Genomic DNA, 19,134 nt, shown 5'->3' on the forward strand with positions numbered 1-19,134 from the left:
GTTCGGAGAGAACCTGGCACCTTGTTGATTGTTGAACATCTTGTGAGCGTTGGTTATCTTATCTATCAAATGAGAGAATTGCTCATTTCTCAGGGCTGCAAGGATAACTGACCTGCCACATGGGAGGGGTCTGGTCCAGGGCCAGATATGCAGAGTGTCCCCATAAATGTTTGTTCATCTGATGTAGCCCAGAAAATGGGGCCATAATACAGTTGCTTGGCTGAGAAATGGAAGCAACTGCAGTGACCGGCACTTTCCATCCGAGTGGTGTGGATGCGTGCTCTCACCAGTTAATCAGGGGGCCACCTTGACTGATCTGTTCAGTAGGCACAGGCTACAGCCCTGGTTAGGACTGGCCTTTGGGACTGTGCCTCTGAAAAGTGCCTCACGGCTTTTCTGGAATAAGAGAACGCAGGGCAAGCAATTGGCCTTTCTTTTCTTTTTAAAAATGTTCCTGTTTCTTACGAGGACTCTGGATCTGCGTCTGGCTTTCTGTGGCATGAGAGGGCTAGAGAGACAGCTGCTTCTCAGGCCATGGCAATGGACACCGCTCCTTGTACCAAAAGGCTCTGGATTCCTTACACGGTAAACTGATGGTTTTCTAGTCTTCTTGGCAGATCTTTTCCATGGGCTTAGGGAAGCCTTCACTAGTCCTTTCCCTAATGCACAGAGCAGATTTATTAGTAGCCAGGGATGGGTAGATGTTGGCAGTTCTGGGCTCATCTAAGAAATGCCCAGAAAAATGGGCAATGGCCAATTGTTAAGTTTTAAGTGAATCTTACCTTTTGGGATCCATTTGGCTTTGTGGGTGGGACATGGGCTTTGGGGTCAGAATATGGGCTGAGATCCCAGTTTCCCTTGTTATTGAGTACAAGACCTTTGGCAGGTCCCCTCACTTCTCTGGTCCTGTTTCTTCCTCCCGTGGACACTGGGGTGTTTTTCTCCCTCATGAGGAGAGAGGCTGCACAGTCTACGAAGGGGTAAGTTAAACATAAGATGAACACAAAGGGTCTGGAGCTACGCCAGGCTACTCTCTCCTCCTTCAAACTCCTTCCAAGTCTCTGAAGTTGGCTGGAGAAGAGACCGACTTCCTTGCACCTTCCTGGAGGGAGAAGCTGTTGGTGGACTGCTCCAAGCCTGAGTGGTAGAGATCTTGTATTTTCATTTTTAAGACCTGCTTCTTCATCAGGGGTGTGGGGGACCTAATAGTTCAGCATCTTCACCAGCCATTTGCTCAGTCCAGAGTCCTCGGGCAATCTGTGAGCAGGCCTCTATTCTCTGCCTATATTTCAACAGCACTTATGCAGGTTTATGCATAAACCCTGTGGCAGGCCCTGTGCTGGGTGACACGTGCACACTGATGAACAGGACAGACACAGTCCCTTCACTCATGAAGCATATAGTTTAGCTTCTCATAGAGGCCCCTGTCCTGAAATATTCCTGAGAAAACCCCCACTGAGGCAGGAGGGCACCACGAACCTCAGCACTCCCTTCTGCTGGGGTAAAGAATTTAACACCATGATATATCTCAAAGAATCAGTGATAAAACTAACACAACAACATTTTCATGAAGTAGTAGGATGCAAAATTAGCATATGCAAAGAATAAACAGAGGTCACAATGGTAGTGAAAATCCCCTTTACCATGGTAAAAAGATTAAATATTTTGGAATAAATTTAACAAGATATGTCCAAAAACAGAAGAAAAATGCCAAAAATTCTCCTCAAAGGCACCAAATAAGACTTGAACAAATGTAGAGACATCTCATTCATGGATGGGAGGACTCAACATAAAGATGTCAGTTCTGCCTAAGTTACAAATTTAATACAGTCTTTGTAGAAGCACCACAATCTATTTTATGGAATTATTATTATAATAATTATTCTAAAGTTTATATAGAAAAACAAACACTAAAAAAGCAAACATTTAGGAATAACCAGGAAACCACTGAAAAAGGAAAACATAAAGGACTAGCCTTACCCGACATTCAAAAGTACTCTAAAACCTCTAGTATTGAAACAGTGTGGTACTGCTGCACGAATAGATAAATAGAGCAGTGGAATCGAATGGCCCAGATAGAGAACTAAGCACACCTAGAAATTTAGTATGTGATAAAGATGTCCTTTCCAATCACTGGGGTAAAGATGGACTTTTTAACAAATGATGCCAACATGACCATTTGGGGAAAGATAAAGACAGATCCATATCTAACACCATAGCCAAGAATAAACTCCAAGTGGTTAGGGATCTAAATGTAAAAATTGGAACCTTGCAAGTACCTGGAATTAGGGAAATCCTAACTACGACTCAAAATCCAGGGGCAACTGAAGGTTAATGTGCCTAAAATAAAATTTTTTTAAATTGGGTGATAACACCTGTCATGAACAAAGTCAAAAGACAAGAAACTGGGAGAAGATGCAACTTATGTAACAGACAAGGGACCAATATTCCTAACTACCCATGAAGAATTCTTTATAAATGAAGGCCAAAGGACCAAAAATCAAAAAGAAAAATGAGAAAAAGATGTGAAAGACAACTTACCAAAAAGATCTAAAAATGACCCATAAACGTAAAAAAAGAAAATTCAAATTCTTTCAGAGAAATGCAAATGCATGGTCTATTTGCGTGTCTCCCCTCCCCACCATTCATATGTTGAAAACATAATGCCCCAGGCGATGGTATTTAGGAAGTGATTAGGCCATGAGGGCGGAGCCCTCCTGGGTGGACTCAGTGCTGTTATAAAAGGGACCCCACAGAGCGCCCATGCCTTTTCTAACCAGTAAGGACAAAGCAAGAAATCAGTAGTCTGCAAACTGGCCAAGGGCCATTGCCAGAACCCGGCCATACTGGCACCACATTGGACTTCCAGCCTCCAGAACGGTGAAAAATAAATTTCTGTTGTGTATAAGTCACCAGTGTGTGGTATTTTGTTATAAAAGCCCAAATGGACTAAGCAAATTAAAAGAACATTGACATACCATTTCTCACCTACCAGACTGGCAAGAAAGCAAACCAAAACAACAAGCATTCTGTCGGTGAGGCTGTGGGGAAACAAGTACTCACATATATTGCTGGTGGGAGTATAAATTTGTACAACCCTTCTGGAGAAAAGTTTGACAGTACCTAACAAACTATGTCGGCACTTACATTGCAATCCAGCAATCCCACTTCTGGGATCTAATGTGTACGTCCTACAATATGAAAATATCTACGCACAAGGTTATTTATGGCAGCATTGGTTTTTCACTGCAAAATAATCGGAAACAACCTAAAGATCCTACATAACAGAGTGGCTAAAATAAACTATGGTACAGCCACGCAGTGGAGTAGAAAAAAGAATGAGGAAGCTCTCTCTGAACAGGTATGATTTCCAGGATGTAAGGCAATCTTGAGTGGAAAAAAAAAAAAAGCAATATCCAAATGAGTATGAGTATCTACTACCCTTTATATAAAAAGCAGAAACCTAAGAAAATATACAGATGGAGAGGAAATACAGGGAGGACAACCTGTCAACTAAACAGACTGGAGAGAAGGAAGGATGGGATGATGTTGCAGGGGGAAGGGGTTGATACTTGTGTGAATGTGTCTTCTTGTATAACTGACTCTTAGAACCATGGGGATGTGTTCCATTACCCCCTAAATAAACAAGATCACCTCGGCTGTAGGGGGAATGGAACACAGAATACAGACGCAGCTGACCCGAGCAGCATCACGAGTGAAAAACAGCCATGCTGGAGAGACGTAGCCTAAGTAACTAGAAAACAGTATATTGAATGGATGCAGGAAGAGTGAAGGCAAAAATTACTCTTCCTAGATGCTATCCTATCATTTTAAAAGTATTTCTCATGGAGGTATGGTTAGCGGTTCTGACACTACGGTAATAGACTTGAACAAACAAGTAGACTGTAGATTCCGAGAGCTGGGTTTCGTTCTCTTCTAGAGAAAGGAGTTCTTAATAAAAGGGGACAGCTAGAATAAAGCCTGTGATGTTGGATTAGAAGCAGAGGTATCAGTATAAACTCATGGTTTAAAAAATTCTGTACAGATATGGAAAAAGAGCCACCTGTGTTCCTATATGTCCGTATGCATGGGTTCCTATATGTCCGTATGTTTCCTGACTTGTCTCCTGAGTAGGCTTGGAAGCAGTGACAATAACAGTGAGCACACCTGGCACCTGGATCTTGGTGTCTAAACATCATTCTCCTGTAAAGGGACCCAGGGCTCCTAAGACAAGTAGTTTATTCCAGGGATGCAGCAGGTAAATATCGCCAGTAATAAGATGCATTGATATGAACCTTTTGATAAAACTCACCAAGCACACAGCTCCCACAGGAGGGGCGTAGTGTTGGGGGCTCTTGTACATGAGAGGGGGTCGAGAGGCCTCCAGGGCTGAGTGGCCTTACTGTCTGTGCTGCCTCCCTTGCCGGCTGGCTGGGGCCCCATTGAGGGGCTCTGGCTGTCCCTTGTCCTCACCTCTGGGGCCCGGGAAGCCCCTCGGATGGCCTGCTAGAGCTGGGGGCCCAAGGAGGTGGGAGAAGTGTTCACAGAGCTCATCCACTTCAGAGGAAGTGTCTGGAGGAACAGCGTCTGTGCCGGGGGTGGTCAGCTCCAGCTGGGCTTCAGGCTTCGGGCTTCGGGCCAGGGGGCTTGCCCGACAACTGGGGACCCAGTGTCAGGCAGAGCTGGCCAGGTACAGTGACAACTCGGTTCTCAGGAGCTGCATCAGGGGCAGGGACCGCTCAGCGCTGCAGCCTGAGGAGGTGGATGCCTCACCTGACAGTAGGCTGGGGCCAGGCTGGGCCTGGGCTTGGTCTCCCTTCGGGCTGCTCAGGGCATGGTCCTTGGGGGACAAGGGTGTCCCATGCAGAACAAGGTCACTGTAGCAGGTCACGAACTCCTCACTGAGCATGGGCCCCTGGCGAGCAAGGGGCCAGCGAGGGGCTGCGGAGGGACGCCAGGACTCAGGCCGACTCAGGGCGCTGGCGCAGCCCTCTGACAGTCAGGGCCCTCAGCCGGGGCCCTCTCAGACCCCGGCCTTTCTGCGGGCCCTGGGCCTGGCTGGGCCCCCTCGGGGCGACTGTGGGCCTTCACCAGCTTTCTCTCTGAGCTGCGCCTGGAGTGGGGCCTGGCTGGTTTCTCTCTGCCCAGTCCCGGGACCTGCTTGTTTGAGGTTCCCAGAATGGCTTCGCATGCAGCTCTTGCCAGGAAGATCTCCAGCACCATCTGCTTGGCGTCCTCCACGCTGATGGCTTGGACAAGTGACAACTCTGCTTCGGAGGTGGTCACAGAGCCCAGCCTGCCCAGAAGGTGTGCAGCGTGTGTTCGGAAAGCTCTGGCTGCACCTGGTAGGCATAGTTCCCAGCGTATGTCTGGAACAAACAGGAGTATTAGAGATGGGACACAATGAGCAGAGTGGCTGGGAGTCGCCAGGCAGGACCAAGGGCTGATGCCCCGGGACACTGGAGGCTCCTGAGAAGCAGTTGGGCTGTGGCGTTTGGCCAAATGGAAATCTGGTCCGTGATCATGTTCCCCTCTGTCCCATTTCACAGAAGGGCACACTGAGGCCCAGAGACAGGACAGGTCCTGGTCTCAAGTCACACAGCAAGAGAATAACTGAGCTGGAGTGAGGCCCCGATATCCTGACTGCCCGCCAGCGGTCCTGGCCAGGAGCCAGAAGACAGTAAAGCTTTCCTTCCAGAGCTAGACTCCTCCCCTTGTTTATTATGAGCTCGTGGGTTCCTCCCTTTGGAGAGGCCATATAGTCTAGCGGCTGGAGGCTGCGTTGCCTGAGCTTGAGGCCTGGTGGTGCCACTTACTGACTGGTGACAATAGAAAAGTTGCATTAACCTCTTCAGCCCTCAGTTTCTCCAACTGTGAAATGGGACCAAAGTCAGCGGGCGTGATGGATATGCTGCTCCCCCCAGAGGCAGAGCTCTGGCCCCTACCCGAGACCCCCTTGCTCAGAGGCATGGTGGTGCCTACCTTTAGGGACCTGATTTCCTTCCTCCAGGGAAACAGAGGTAGGTTGACAGATACGAGCTCCAGGAACTCTAGTGCCTGCCCCAGTTGGTGGCAGATGGGCCGGGCAGGGCTGGGCGCCCCCCAGGAGTGAGTGGCCCCCGGGCCGGGCTGGAGACCACAAGCTCAGGCGGATGCAAGAGAGGGCGGGCCCTGTGGGTGAGGCTGCTGGCCTGCAGCCCCGGGCCTGCCGCCCCTGCCTCCGCTTGCTGGTAGCTGAGGAGGTGGCCCAGGAGGGTCTGCGGAGCTGCCTTGCCGGGCCTGGGCCTGGGCCTGGGGCTGGGGGCTGGCTTCTGGTGGCTCCTGGAGGCTGAGTGCCCAGGAGAGTTGGGCGAGGGGCCTCCCCAGGTGCTCAGTCAGGAGGCTGGGGAGGGAGTGAGAGCAGAAGAGAAAGCTGCGCGCAGCCCTCGCCTTCACTCCTTGTCACTCCGGGGGCTCAGACAGTGTGGCTGGGGCTGTGCCATGTCCTCCCAGTGGAGCAGAGCTGAGGTCAGGCTCGGGCATTGCCCTGTCCCCAGAATGGGAAAGCAGACAGAGCGGCACCCACATCCATCTGTGCCAGCCTGTCCCCTCAGCCCACTCCGGATGTCACCAGCCAAGGTCGTGATGCTCCTGCTTGAGAACGGTCTCCGGCTGTAGGAGTGTGCTCTGCTGGTGTGTGGGACAAACTGCAAGTGCCAGGTGTCAGCACCCAGGGCCAGCCCTCCACCAACCAAGGAGGGTGAGTGAACAGAGCCCCCAGCTTCTTGCCCTTGGAGGGACAGCTCTGAGGTGTGTCCTCCACTCTTTCACAGGGTCCCAGCGGGGTCGGCTCCAGGTCCTGCTGCAATAAGCTGCTCACGAAACAACAACAAAGCGTGCTTTGTTGGCTCTTCTCCCTCCCTTGTCCTAATTCCCTACTCCTCTCGTGCTTCCCGGGATCACCTCCCAAATAAGCTGTACGCAAATCCTTGGACTGCTTTGGGGGTAACAGAGCCAACTGCCTATGTGCTCTCCCCTCTATCCTTCCTCTCTGCACTCACCATCTTCCTCCCTCCCCGCCTTCCTCCATCCTTTTTGTTTTCTTTTGTTTTTGTTGTACAGTCTGCTGGTTTATTCCCAGACTGGGGATGCGAATTATAAACCCTATGGGCCTGGAAGGGTGGGGTTCATGCTAGAAGCTCACTGCCCCTCAGCCTTCCCTCAGGAGGCAGTAGATTAAAATTATAATAGAGGAGACTTTCCCTTTTCATACAGACCCAGGTATTAATGGGGCAGCAGCATTAGGATCCTCATTCACCCCCCAGTATCTGAGCCCCCATGGGGCAAGGTGCATTTGGGGAGATACAGGTGGAGGCCAGTATTTGGAGCTGGGCTTCCCCTCCTCCCCTCCCTCCCTTCCTTCCTTCCTTCCTTCCTTCCTTCCTTCCTTCCTTCCTTCCTTCCTTCCTCCCTCCCTCCCTCCCTCCCTCCCTTCCTTCCCCCCTTCCCACCTTCCTCCCTTCCCACCTTCCTCCCTTCCTTCCATTCATTCACCAAATAATTAAGTCATGATTCACTCATTCAGCCACTCAGTGACTCACTCCTTCCGTGTGGGTCAGCATTTCTCAAGGCGTGCTCCACGAGGAGCACTTGTTGGGGGTTCATAATCAGTCTTGTGTGAGTAAAAGTTTCCTGTGGTCAAATAAATTCTGTTGGGCTAATTAAGGTCCCCCGGTTCCTGGGTTTCAGGACTTTTCATGGAGCAGGTGTGTAGAGGTGTGAATTTTTGCAAGGGGGCTGCATGTGTGTGTTATTTCCCAACTTCTTAGGCGCTGGGTCCCCTTTCATGTCCTCCTGTGGTGTTTGGGGGAAACGCTGTCCTTGAGCATCCAGCGTGTGTCCCCGTGCAGGCCAGCCTGGGGGCTGTAGAAGCAAATGAGCTGAAGTCCCTGCCCCGGGTGGCTCACAGCCTGGAGAGCCCCGCTGAGGGCGTGGTGTCATGTAGTAGCACAGCCCAGGATTCTTGATCACTGGTTTTCTAGGACCCTGTGCTGGCCTCCCGGCCTTCCAGTCACCAGGAAGGGCCTCTACTCGGAGCTGCCTCAGCCCCAGGCTTGCCACATCTCGGGGCCCTCTGCTCCCAGCTCCTAGGCTCCCCTGCCTCCTGCAACCTTCTCGAGCTCCATGGCCAGGGTGATTCCTGTCCCTGTGCTTGGGAAGTCCCTTCCCATTTGGAGAACTACTTGAAACTGGATCCCTGGGGGTGGCAACTCTCCTCCCAAGGCTGCCCTGGAGTGGAGCAGGTGTAAACCTCTCGGTTCTCTCTTCCTGCCACTTCAATTCGTCACATCTTCTCTTACTTTGACTATGTGGCCTCTCTCTGGTGAGGACCCTGGTGATCATATTGGGTCCACCTGGGTGACCCAGGTTCACGGCCTCCTTTCAGGGTCCTTCATCATTCCTGCAAAGTGTCTTTGCCATGGAAGCAACCGTAATCACAGGTTCTGGGAATTCGGACCTGGGCATCTTTGGAGGCCGTTGTTCGGTTTACCAGGCCGGAACTATCCGAGACCCCAGGCCATGCTTTTTCCTTGATGCCAAAGATTTATAAGAGCGCTGAGTGGGAGTGGCAGACTCGGGGGAGGGGGCCTGCAGAGTTCCAGGCCACTGAGCTGTGCCGAAGAGACAGGCGCCAGGCCAAGGAAGGCGGTGCTGGGCGGTGTATGTGCGTCTAAAACAGAAGGGCCTTATTTCTCGTGGTCTCTCTATCTCTGTCTCTGTCTCTGTCCCTGGCCCCAGGCAGATTTGCTCCCTGAGGAGAGGGCCGGAATGGCCTGCATTTTTTTTCCCTACTAATAGCCAAAGTTTAACAATTTGGTTCTCGCAAGTTAGTCTCCACCCCCACCTCCCATCCTGCGTATGATTCTTCTATTGCTTTTAGTTACTTACTGATGTAACCACTTCACTCATCCTGGACACGTTGTTTCTCAGCTCTTGGGAACCCCATTATGCCCCTGTGCCCGTGGACTGTCTCTCCCCTGGGTGGCCCAAGAGCACAGTGGCATAGTGCCTGGGCAGGTGCCTGGAATCATTCCTCTCGCCCTGGGGTCAGCTCAACTTTTCCAGGACCAGTTTCCTCCCCACTGGACCTCTGGGGCCTCTTGAAACTGTCGGATTTGGTGTTATTTGCACCCATGCTGTCCGGGCCCTTGGGGGAGCGACTGGCTTAGTGAGAACCTTTCTCTGCCTGCCAGGGCGACTAACTTTGATGACAATACAGGGGGCAGGAGGAGGTGAGGAAGGGAGCACTGGAGATATGCAAGAGCTATGGGGTGGGGGTGGGGGTGAGTTGGGGTCCTGAAGTCCAGAGAAGGAAAAGAGCCAGCTCAAAGTCACAGTGAGCTGATGGTAGAAGCAGGGACAGCCATGCATGTGGGGGCCTTGCTCCTAGCCTTCCCTCGCAGCTGTCCCTGCTGCCCAAAGGCTCCCAAGTACCCCACAAAGCCGCAGAGGCCGCAGGGAGTACAGCTGTGGGTGCTGTCCGGTCAGGGACCCCAAGTCTAGAACTCTGAGTCTAGGCTCCTCAAGGCCGTGACAGAGAGAGAGGAATTTGTTGCCATCATAATTGCCCGTTGTCCACCCCAAGCCCCCACCCCCTGGGTTCACCACTCAGAGAAGAACCAGCTTGAGTCCTGCCCTGGGACATCTGCCAGCGATGATTCAAAAACACAGGGACAGTCCCGGGAGGGAAGGGCTGGGAAGAGGACGAGCTGTCAGAGCCCAGCAGTGATATAGGCCTTGGGGCCGGGTCATGGGCCCGCCGAAATAGGCTTGGAGCACCCACAGCCGTCACTCCTGGGGGACAATGAAGGTGACATGGTGGGCAGCAGGGCCAAGAGAGGCAATACTCTGGCCTATGTTCCCGGACCTCCTGGATCCAGCCAAGCCTGAAGTCAGAATTCTTGCTTGGACAATTCAGTTACATGAGTCAATAAATATCCTTTCTTGCTGAAGAAGGTTCGAGTTGGGTTTCCATCTCTCGTAATTGAGTCGTGGGGATGCTAATGGGCCTCAGAGCTTCCCAGGACCCCAGGGCTCAGGGCACTGGTGGGGAGTCTGCGAGCTAGGGCTGGGGCCCTGGGATCCCCCAGGAGATGCCGAGCGGCACAGCTGGGCTGCCACCCTGGGGGCATGGCTGTGTCCCCCCACCCCCGCACGGAAATACCTACCCGACCCAGGTAACTGGCCCCTGTTGGGAGTCCTCCTGAGGACTCATCGCGAGGCCAGCAGAGGGGCCCCGGGCGGAGGAGTCATCCTCAGGGGGTGCAGCTGCCGCCCTTCTGCCTCATACCGCCCGCCAGTCGTCAGCTGGGCCCCCAGCGGTGACACCTCAGTAGGGGCGGTGGCCTTGCAGTGGGCGTGGGGGGCCCTGTGCAGGAGCCGAGTGTGCGCCGGTGGGTCGCGCCAAAGCCACCAGAGCCGAGCAGGCTGCGCCCGACCGCAGGTGGGGAGAGCCGAGGCTGCCGCATGGGCCTGAGCCTGGGGGAGTCAGACCCCTGGGCTGAGGGACCCCGCGTGCAGGGGGGCTCAGTTATCGCGAGCCCACGGCTGTCCCAGGGTGGCCCTCCTCCCGGCTGCGGGTCACGGTGGCGGCACAAGTGGCCGGGGTGCCCTGGTCGCGGTGCCCTGTGCAGGGTGCCCTGTGCGGGGTGTCCTGTCGGGGTGCCCTGTGCGGGGTGCCCTGTGCGGGGTGCCCTGTCGGGGATGCCCTGTCGGGGATGCCCTGTTGGAGATGCCCTGTGTGGAGTGCCCTGTCGGGGACGCCCTGGCCGGACCTGGACGCGCCGCATGCCTACTGCCTTCCCCACCAGCAGCCGCAACTCCCGGGCTGGACTGCCTCTGGCCAGAGGGGCGCTCGCTGGGCTGCACGAGAGGCAGGAGTGACGTTCTCCGGAGGCAGCCTCGAATGATGGCCCTGGGGAGTCTGGGAGCCGGTGTGAGTAATCCACCCCGTTCGCCACCCTCCCAGAGGGGTACCTGTGGACCCTCAAGCCCTGAACTGGCTCCCTTGCCTTCCTCGTTTCATTGCCCAGACCCCGTGGCGCTCGCGGACTCATCTCCTGCATCAACCCTTGGCACCTCGTCCTGTCCCCGGTCCTACCCACTCCGGTTCCCGGCATGGCATGCCAACAGTTGTCACCTCCCATCTCGGGGCCCTCCTGAGCCCCCGGGCTGAGCGCCGCCTCCTGGGCTGTGCTGCTGGGCCCCACGCCTCGGGCCCTGGCACGGAGAGGAGGCCGGGCTCCCTGTAGGAGCGAGCACCGGGACCTTGCATGGGGCGCCGAGGGTGCACGCAGGGTGTGGTGGGCGGGAGGCAGGGACCGCCAAGCCAGCAGCCTCCTGGGCCGGGGCGGGGGTGGTGGGGTCCAGGTGCTGTTGCAACGGCCTGCTGGTGTGCTTCGGGTGCAGCGGGCGGCACCTTGCCCACCTTGCCGCCAGGGCTGCTGCGCTGGCTCCAGACCAGAGGCCGCCGGCCGCGCAGCGCGGCGTGGACAACAGGAGAGGTGGGTTCGTGTGCGGGGGGCGGGGAGCTGGCCGAGGGGCAGGAGGGACGCCTGGGAGCGGGATGCCTGCCGGCCGAGCCCCGGAGCGCCGCGGGTGCAGGACCAGCTCGCAGCCGCCCGGCCGCAGACGCAGGTGCGCACCTGGAGCACCGGCAGCGGCCGCCGGCAGGGGGCGCTGTGGGCTTGGGCCGATGGGGGGGGGAGGGGGCTTTTCTGGGATCCCACCCGCTCTCGGGGTGCGGGGCACTGGGTCTAGGGCTGTGCGGCTGGAGTTCGAGTGGGAGGGCAGGGCGACCGAGGAAGGGAACCCAGGCACGGAGAATGTTCGCTTTGCAACATTTTTATTGATACGATATACTTATTTGAACACAGAAAAGATACATTGTTGCTTATTTAGCGCTTAATCCAGGAACAAGAAAAGCTGTTAGCTCCATCCCTCAAACACTGATGAGTACTTAGGGATTTTTATCTTTTGTCCCCCCTAGTACTCTCTGGGGTTGCAGAAGCAGGATGCATTTCTTAAAAGAGTCTCATCCCTGGAGTGCATTTAAAGGCTATACAGTACAACAGACAGATATTTTTTGCCTAGAAAACAGTACACCACAGAGGCGGACAGAACTGCTTGTAAACAAAGTCCCTTTCCTGGCGGAGTCGGGTGCTCCAGGATGCCACAGGACCTCTGGACGGATTTCTTTCAGTTCTGCACCAGAAGAAATCCTAATTCTACAGAAAATAAAATTCACGATTGCCATCCTTGTCACCCTCCTTCTCAAGAAAGGGATTACTGAAATGTCTTAGCCCTTCAATAGAGAAATGGAAATGGGGAGAAGAGGATAGGTGCGGGCGGGGGAGGCAGGGTGGACTTGGACTCCACTTCCTGCCGCTGGCAATGCTGGCGGGACACTCCACAAAGATATTCGGCTGCCACCCCCTGGCAGGCTGGGTCTTCAGAAATCAGCTCTGTTACTTGCATGGTCTCTGATGGAAATTGTTGGGATTTGTGGGCCACTCTAGAAGCAGGCAAACCTATATATCTCTCTCTGGGGTGCCCTTGGCAGTGAGGCCCAGATACAGCCTCTCGTGGTGGCATGCTAGTATTTAGGGGGGCCCACTTCCCCTTCATTTCCGCAAATACCCTGGAGGGCAGGGCCAGAACACATCAGCTCACAATTCCCAGCTAGGAGCTGCCACCGTGGAGGACAGCCCAAACTCGGGCCATGATGGTCAGCTGGGCACACACTTAGCAAGGGGCCACTTCTCTGCTTCAGAGCTGTGCCCAGGCCACCCTTCTCTTCTTTGAAGACCCTCAGCCCTGGGCAGCGGTTGGGCTGATATGGGGACAGCTTTAACCCACCACCACCACCATCGCGTGCCCAACAAGGACCCTGCGTATCACCTGTCGCGTGGGGTGGGGGCCTCCAAAATAACTCCGCCAGCACCACGAGGCTGGGGGCACTGGGTTAGGGAAGGGGCAGGGTGGGTGGTGAGGGCCTGAGCCCCCAGACTCGTGTCCCTCACCCCATAAGTGGCAGAGTGGTGATGTTGTGGCTGCCCTGGAATTGAGGGAGAGGTACAGTGTGTAGCTGGACCTCACTGAAGCCTGTCCCACCAGCCAGGAGGGCACGCCGCCCTGCGGTGGGAGGGGCAGGCGGCTGACCTGGGATGGTCGAGCAGTTTCGGGAGGCAGAATCAGAGTTTGGGCACAGCCTGCCAGGTGAAGGCAGAGGCAAACAGGCCAGGGAGAGGAAGGAGCAAGCCCTTGTCCCTCTCCACCTGTCTTCTCCCAGCATTGTCTGCAGAGGCATTATCAACAGGCTGGGGAGGAGACGGGAGGTCAAGAAAGCTTCATTTTTAATGAAACCTTAGCAGATGGGTTTGTGTGGATGTCGGGGGGGCCTGTGTGTATTCACATGTCTGTACATGTGTGGTGCATATCTGGATGTGTGTGTACAGATTGTATATGTGTGTGTGGGGGGGCGAGTGCTATGTGTGCATATCTGCATGTATATGTGTGTGTGTACAAACTGTGTATACATGTGTGCATGTGAGAGTGCTGCGTGTGCACATCCGCGTGCGTGTACGTGTCTGTGCGTGTGTGTGTGTGTGCATGCCCTTGTGAGCCCGTGTGTATGTGTGTGTGCATGTGTGTGTGCACGCCCTTGTGGCTCAGCCCGAGGGACCGGCAGGACCTGGCTGGCTGCATCTCTCACAGAATCCTCTCTGGACCAGAGGCCAGCGCCTGGGTTGGGGTGGGTGAGCCCTGGGAGCTCCTTAGCCCTGGTTCTGGTCCAGGCAGCGGCAGCAGACCTGATGCGGGGTTGACCCCACACACAGCCTCATAAGGGGGCAGGGTATCCATGGAGACGGTGCGGAGGCCACCAAAGCCCAGGATCCTCTGTGCCTGCTGGTATCGGCCGGGGCTGGGGCCGCTGCCCACATTCATGGCGCCATCCAGCACGGGGTAGGAGTCGGTCAGCGAGTAGGGCGGTGGGGCATCGGTCGGGATGTACAGCTGAGTGGCCCCTGGTCCCATGCACTCCTCATAGCTACAAGAGAAGAGGGTCCTTCAGGGCTCTGTAGGACCTGGCCTTAGGGTGGGCGTGGAGGTCTTTCCCCAAGGGCTGGGAGCCTGTCTACAGTGACAGCTGCCCTGGTGTGGACCAAGCCAGACCTCTGGCATGCTGGCTCTAATGAAACTTCTCGACTCCCCCCAGGAAAGGCACCCCAGAGCCACTGAGACTGGATTCTGGTCCTGACTCAGCCTGTGTTCCATGTGACCCTGGTGAGCAAGTCACTGAGCTTAGAGCATCTCCCCGGCTGGCACTCAGTGTGGGTGGCGCTAGTGGCAGCAACCTTAGGCTGACACTCCTTGATCTTAAGTCACCCAAGTCTACCTTCCAGTTTTAAGGAGAACCCCAGGCTCCTCTGAAACCCACAGCTGAAGAACAAAAGAGCACCCACTGCCCCCCTCGCTGTTTGCGAGGCCAGAGAGGTCTCCTGGGGGGAGGAAGTGATGGAGGCCTTTTCTTCTTTTTTCAAGTACTATCCCATGGACGATCTGCCTGAGGGTGGCAGGGAAAACCCAAATGGCCCCCAGAGAAGAATTCTCTAATGGGACAGGGCCACCTGATGGACATGAGAACAATTTGGTTACAGTGATCCCTGACCCAGTGGATGTGATTTGGGTTTTGGGGGTGCGTACGAAGGAGCTGGGGCCTGGACCCCCCGCTCCACCCCTTGGTCCCAGCCTGAAGGACCTGAGCTCTTCTCTTCCTTCTTTAGTGACATCTGTTGTGTCATGCTCTGCTTCACTGGGACCTACTTGCTTCCACACCCAGAGATATTTTGCATTTACACCATTTGGTGTAATTTGGGGATGGGAGTGCTATTTCCCACGGGGGGTGGGGATTCACACCCAGTGCCCTCCTCCCCCATGCAGCCTCCTTACCCTGGTGGAGAGTCTGGGTACAGCTCTCGAAGCACTGTGGCATCCATGTCCCCATCAGAACTGAGCTCCAATGGTGGGGACCAATCCTCGACAGGGCTGCAGGTATAGCGTATCCTGTGGCTCGGGTGGCTGTACGTGTACCCATCGGACACTGCAGGGGAACGACATTCAGCCTGGGCGTTAGGCCAGAAACAGGGAGGTCCTTACACGTCCACCTGAGGCCCCCGAGACTCTTCTCCAACTCACCGCCTGGCAGCTCACCAAGCACGCTGCCTGTCATTCTCTCAGAGATAGCCCTAGAATGTAAGCACCCAGGCTGTGCTGGGCATGGGGGTCTGAGAGAAAGCAGAGCTGGCTCTGCCCAGGTGGAGCTCCCAGGGTGGTGAGCAGCCCGTCCTGGGGACAGCCCGGTACGGAGCAGTGTGTCATGAGATTTGATAGAGGCAGCGCTGGTCCTGGGGGAACACCGATGAGCTGACCTAGCCTGGAAGTCAAGGAGGGCTTCCTGGAGGAGGGGCTCCTAAAGTGGAGTCTTATCTAGGAATTAACCAAGAGAAGAGGGACAGGCCGGGCAACAGACACAGAACAGGTGGAGCCAAGAAAGGAGATTAGAAAGAAGAGTGTGGTGTGAAAAGGAAGCTTTGAAACCGTGGGGAAGGCCTGGGGTATGAAAGCTGGGGAGTCAGGGAATGAGGGCGGCAGAGGTCTCTGGGGTCAGGCCCTCCTACTCCCTGTACCCAACCACACATTATTCCCTTAGTTATCGCAGGAGAAAAGGCACTTCTGTGATGAATTCTGATATATTCTCTTCTCTTTTGATTGTTTACCGTATACTAGCCCATCAAAGGCTCTGAAAAGTCCTGCACCTGAGAAATACATTTGACTGTGCTTATGCAGCATTTGACCAGAGTCTTCTTTTCTTAGATCTAGTAACACTGCTGAGGAGGTGCTGATAGAACAGAATCTCTTTATTCTACAAGTGTGAATCAAGAGGGAGGGTCAGGGCCTTGCCAGACGCCACACAAACAAGTTAGTGGTGGGACCAGAGGGCAGCTGGATATCCTGGCTCCTCACCCTGTGAGCTCTGCACCTCCCAGCTGCTGACAGTTCTAATAGCGGCTACGGGACAGTGGGAGCCACAAAGATGGGCTGAGCCATGAGGTCTCCCCAGCCAGTGGGCTCCCCAGAGAGTCTGAGAGTCCTCAGAGATCAGGACTCACAGCGGGTGGGCTCGCGGCCTCAGGTCAGCGCACACTGCGCCCCATGCTACATTCTACAAGCTGAGGCTTCGGTGTAACTGTACAGCCTGCTCTCTCCACTCCCCTAATCTCTTTTTCCAGCTCCTGATACAACAGTGAGAAGAAAAATCTGGATTTTTCTTCTGTGGGTATAATCCCAGGGCTATCTGTGCACATCGAGAAAGCTCTCAGAAGAAAATATTCCAAACACGTTAACAGTGGCTCTGTCTAGATGATGGGATTGTGACCCTTATTTTCTTCTTTATATTTTCTGTATTTTAAAGGTTCTCCACGGTGAACACATATTACCTTTCTCCTAGGATAAAGGTACCCAATAAAGCATGCTATAAAAGGAGCTGAAATGAGATTTGTTTCCCTTTAGGGCACCAGCTGAAGGGAAGACTTCCTGGAAGAACTTGAGGAAGAAACTTGGGAAAGAAGGAATCACGAAACGGGGTGAGGACAGAAGTGGAAAGTGGGCCTCTGCGCTCCAGTGCCAGGGAGGGTCCCGTCCACCTTGCAGGAGGCTGTGGCTTGTCTAGACCTTGGGAGAGCTAAGGCCGTTTCCTGGACGGGGTGGGGTGGCCCTGGTAGGCATGCCTTCGAGCTGATGGAGCCAGGCCACACTGCCTCTTTCCTCTCTCCTTGGGCTGCTTTCCTTGGGCTTCCCAGAGGCTGAGCAGCTTAGGGAAGCTGAGGCATTCACCTAGCTCTCAGTGGCCCCAGTCCTGAGATGACCCAGCTCAGCCCAGACCGAGCTCCCAAGGAACAGCTGGAAAGCTGGAAAGGCTCCCCTGCCCCTCATTTCAACTCCTCAAATTTCTTTCTTATCCCTCTCCTCTCCATACTTCTGTGTCAGTACAGACCCTGATGGTCTAGGCTTCCAGAAGGCCCTCTAGCCACCTCATGGGGAGTGAGGTCTCCCTCCCCGCTTCTTTACCAAAATTGAGAAACACTAGCTCATTATTTAACCCAAATCCGAGGTTAACACCCCTTGACAAGCCTGGGAGTGGGGAGCAGGAATTGGCATCCATGGGCACCTACCTCTAGTCTGCTGATCACACTCACCCTCACGGCCGTAAGAGGCACTGTAGCCACCTCCTGCTCTCAGACAGAGAAACTGAGGGGTGGGGCCACTTACCCTAAACCCCAGCAAGTGACAGGAGACCAGATCTGCCTCCTAAAGCTGAAGATTTCTCCATCTTATAGAAACAAAGTTTCATTCATTCATCCATCCATTCATTCTCAACCATTTATTGGCTCCTCTCTCTGTGCCTGGCTAGACTGCAAGGGCTCTGTGGGCAAGCAGAGAAGGGCCAACTTTGTCCTGAGGGTCATGGGGAGCCACTGAGGGGTGCCGAGCAGAGGATGGAAGTGTTCACAGTTCAGTCACTTGGGTCGCCTTGTGGAGAGTGCCTTGCAGGTGCCAGATTGGGTGGCTGGCAAGTGGCGGTGGCCAGTGTCACTGAAGTGGCCCTGGCTCAGGTTTTCTCAGGGGAGAAAGAATGGAAAGAGTTAACATGTATTGAGCATGCACTCAGAAGCCAGGTGCCGTGCTAATTTAGTCCTCACAGTAACTTGCAGGGGTGGCCCCCGGTACCCATTGCATAGGTGGCCCACTTGACGTACACAGCGGTTGGACAACGTTCCCCAGGTTGTGTCGTAAAATGTGGAAGACAAAGGCCATTTGGATCCCCTGGCTCTGAGGAGGGCCTGTGAGACCAAGGAGAGATGCTGGGGGATCCCTGGCCGAGGATGATGGGTGGAGCCCAAAGCTGGCAGGTGGCTGAGATGGAGCAGGGGGTGGGTATAGAGAGAGGACCCGGGGCCAAGGCCTGGGCTCTGAGGGTCCTCGATATTCCTCTCCTCGGAGACCAGGAATCAGTAAGAAAGTCTGAGAAGGAGCCAGCAGAGAGGTGGGAGAGAGACCAGGAGGGCCTCAGTCACTGGAGCCAGGGGAAGGGGGTGTCTGGAGAACAGAAGGGTCCCCAGGGCCAATAGCGGATGCTTGTCAGCGCTCTGCTGCGTTCTCCCGGCATGCACAGCGTGCTTCCCTTCTCCTCCCCAGCACCCTTCCAGGAGGCCGGAGGACGCTGTGGAGGGTGTCGGTGCCTCTGGGCTCCCCACTGAGTCCCCACAGAGGCGCCAAAGCAAGAGCTGAGAACAGAAGTGGGGCAGGGAAGCGGGAACCCCACAAATGGGTGCCCGCGGTGACAGGGCCGCAGGGCTGCAGCTGGTCAGCATGGGGTAGCAAAGGCCAGACGCCAGACTTGGCCTGGCTGTGACCTGCTGTCACCCCGCCTACTCCAGAGATCAGGGCCAGGGCCTTGCCCATGTGGCACCTTGCGCAGGCTCGTCTCTCTCCTTAAGGCCAACGTCGCTCTCTCAGACTTCAGCTTGGGATTTCCGGCGGGCCCTCTCTCATGCTCTCCGCACCGGCCCAGGGGGGAACTTGCAGGCCGTTCAAGTGGGTGCTTTGGCTTCCCAGTCTTTAAAATGGGCCAGGGGCGCCACCTGGCCGGCCCAGTTGGTGGAACATGCAATTCTCAATCTTGAGATTGAGTTTGAGCCCCACATTGCAGAGATTACTTCAAGAATATATATGTATATATATAAAATAAATAAGTAGCATAAGCTAACACAGCTCTCGAGGTGAGGAGGAAATGCGGTGGTTCCTTCCTCCACCCAGGAGCATCTTCTCTGGGTGAGATCCTGTGCTGGGCTGTGGGCTCGGCCGGGTGAGAGCTACACACAGCTGTGCCCTGCTTTCCCTGATGCAACCCAGATGCCCCATGACAGGGCCATTGGTAGGGGTGTGGATAAGTGTCAAGGAAGTACAGGGAAGGGCCATGCAATCCTGACTGGCCAGAGCAGCTCCCAAAAGAAAGTGGCACTTGAGCTGGGC

The 19,134-nt window shown here is 54.9% G+C and overlaps 1 protein-coding gene across 6 annotated transcripts in view; it reads right to left on the bottom strand.

Moving 5' to 3' along the window:
* Positions 1 to 11,876: 11,876 nt before the first annotated feature.
* The window catches only part of BEAN1 (brain expressed associated with NEDD4 1), a 35,121-nt gene continuing 27,863 nt past the window's right edge, over positions 11,877 to 19,134 (bottom strand). For all 6 annotated transcript variants that reach the window (XM_038538785.1, XM_038538782.1, XM_038538786.1 and 3 more), the window contains exons 4-5: positions 14,992 to 15,142; positions 11,877 to 14,089 (exon numbers count right to left, since the gene is read on the bottom strand). In XM_038538785.1, coding sequence (XP_038394713.1) covers positions 13,750 to 14,089; positions 14,992 to 15,142 — 491 coding nt within the window. In that variant the 3' untranslated portion in view covers positions 11,877 to 13,749. The remainder of the gene's footprint in view (positions 14,090 to 14,991; positions 15,143 to 19,134) is intronic.

Source organism: Canis lupus, chromosome 5, assembly GCF_011100685.1.
Source record: "Canis lupus familiaris isolate Mischka breed German Shepherd chromosome 5, alternate assembly UU_Cfam_GSD_1.0, whole genome shotgun sequence".
Taxonomy (NCBI): domain Eukaryota; kingdom Metazoa; phylum Chordata; class Mammalia; order Carnivora; family Canidae; genus Canis; species Canis lupus.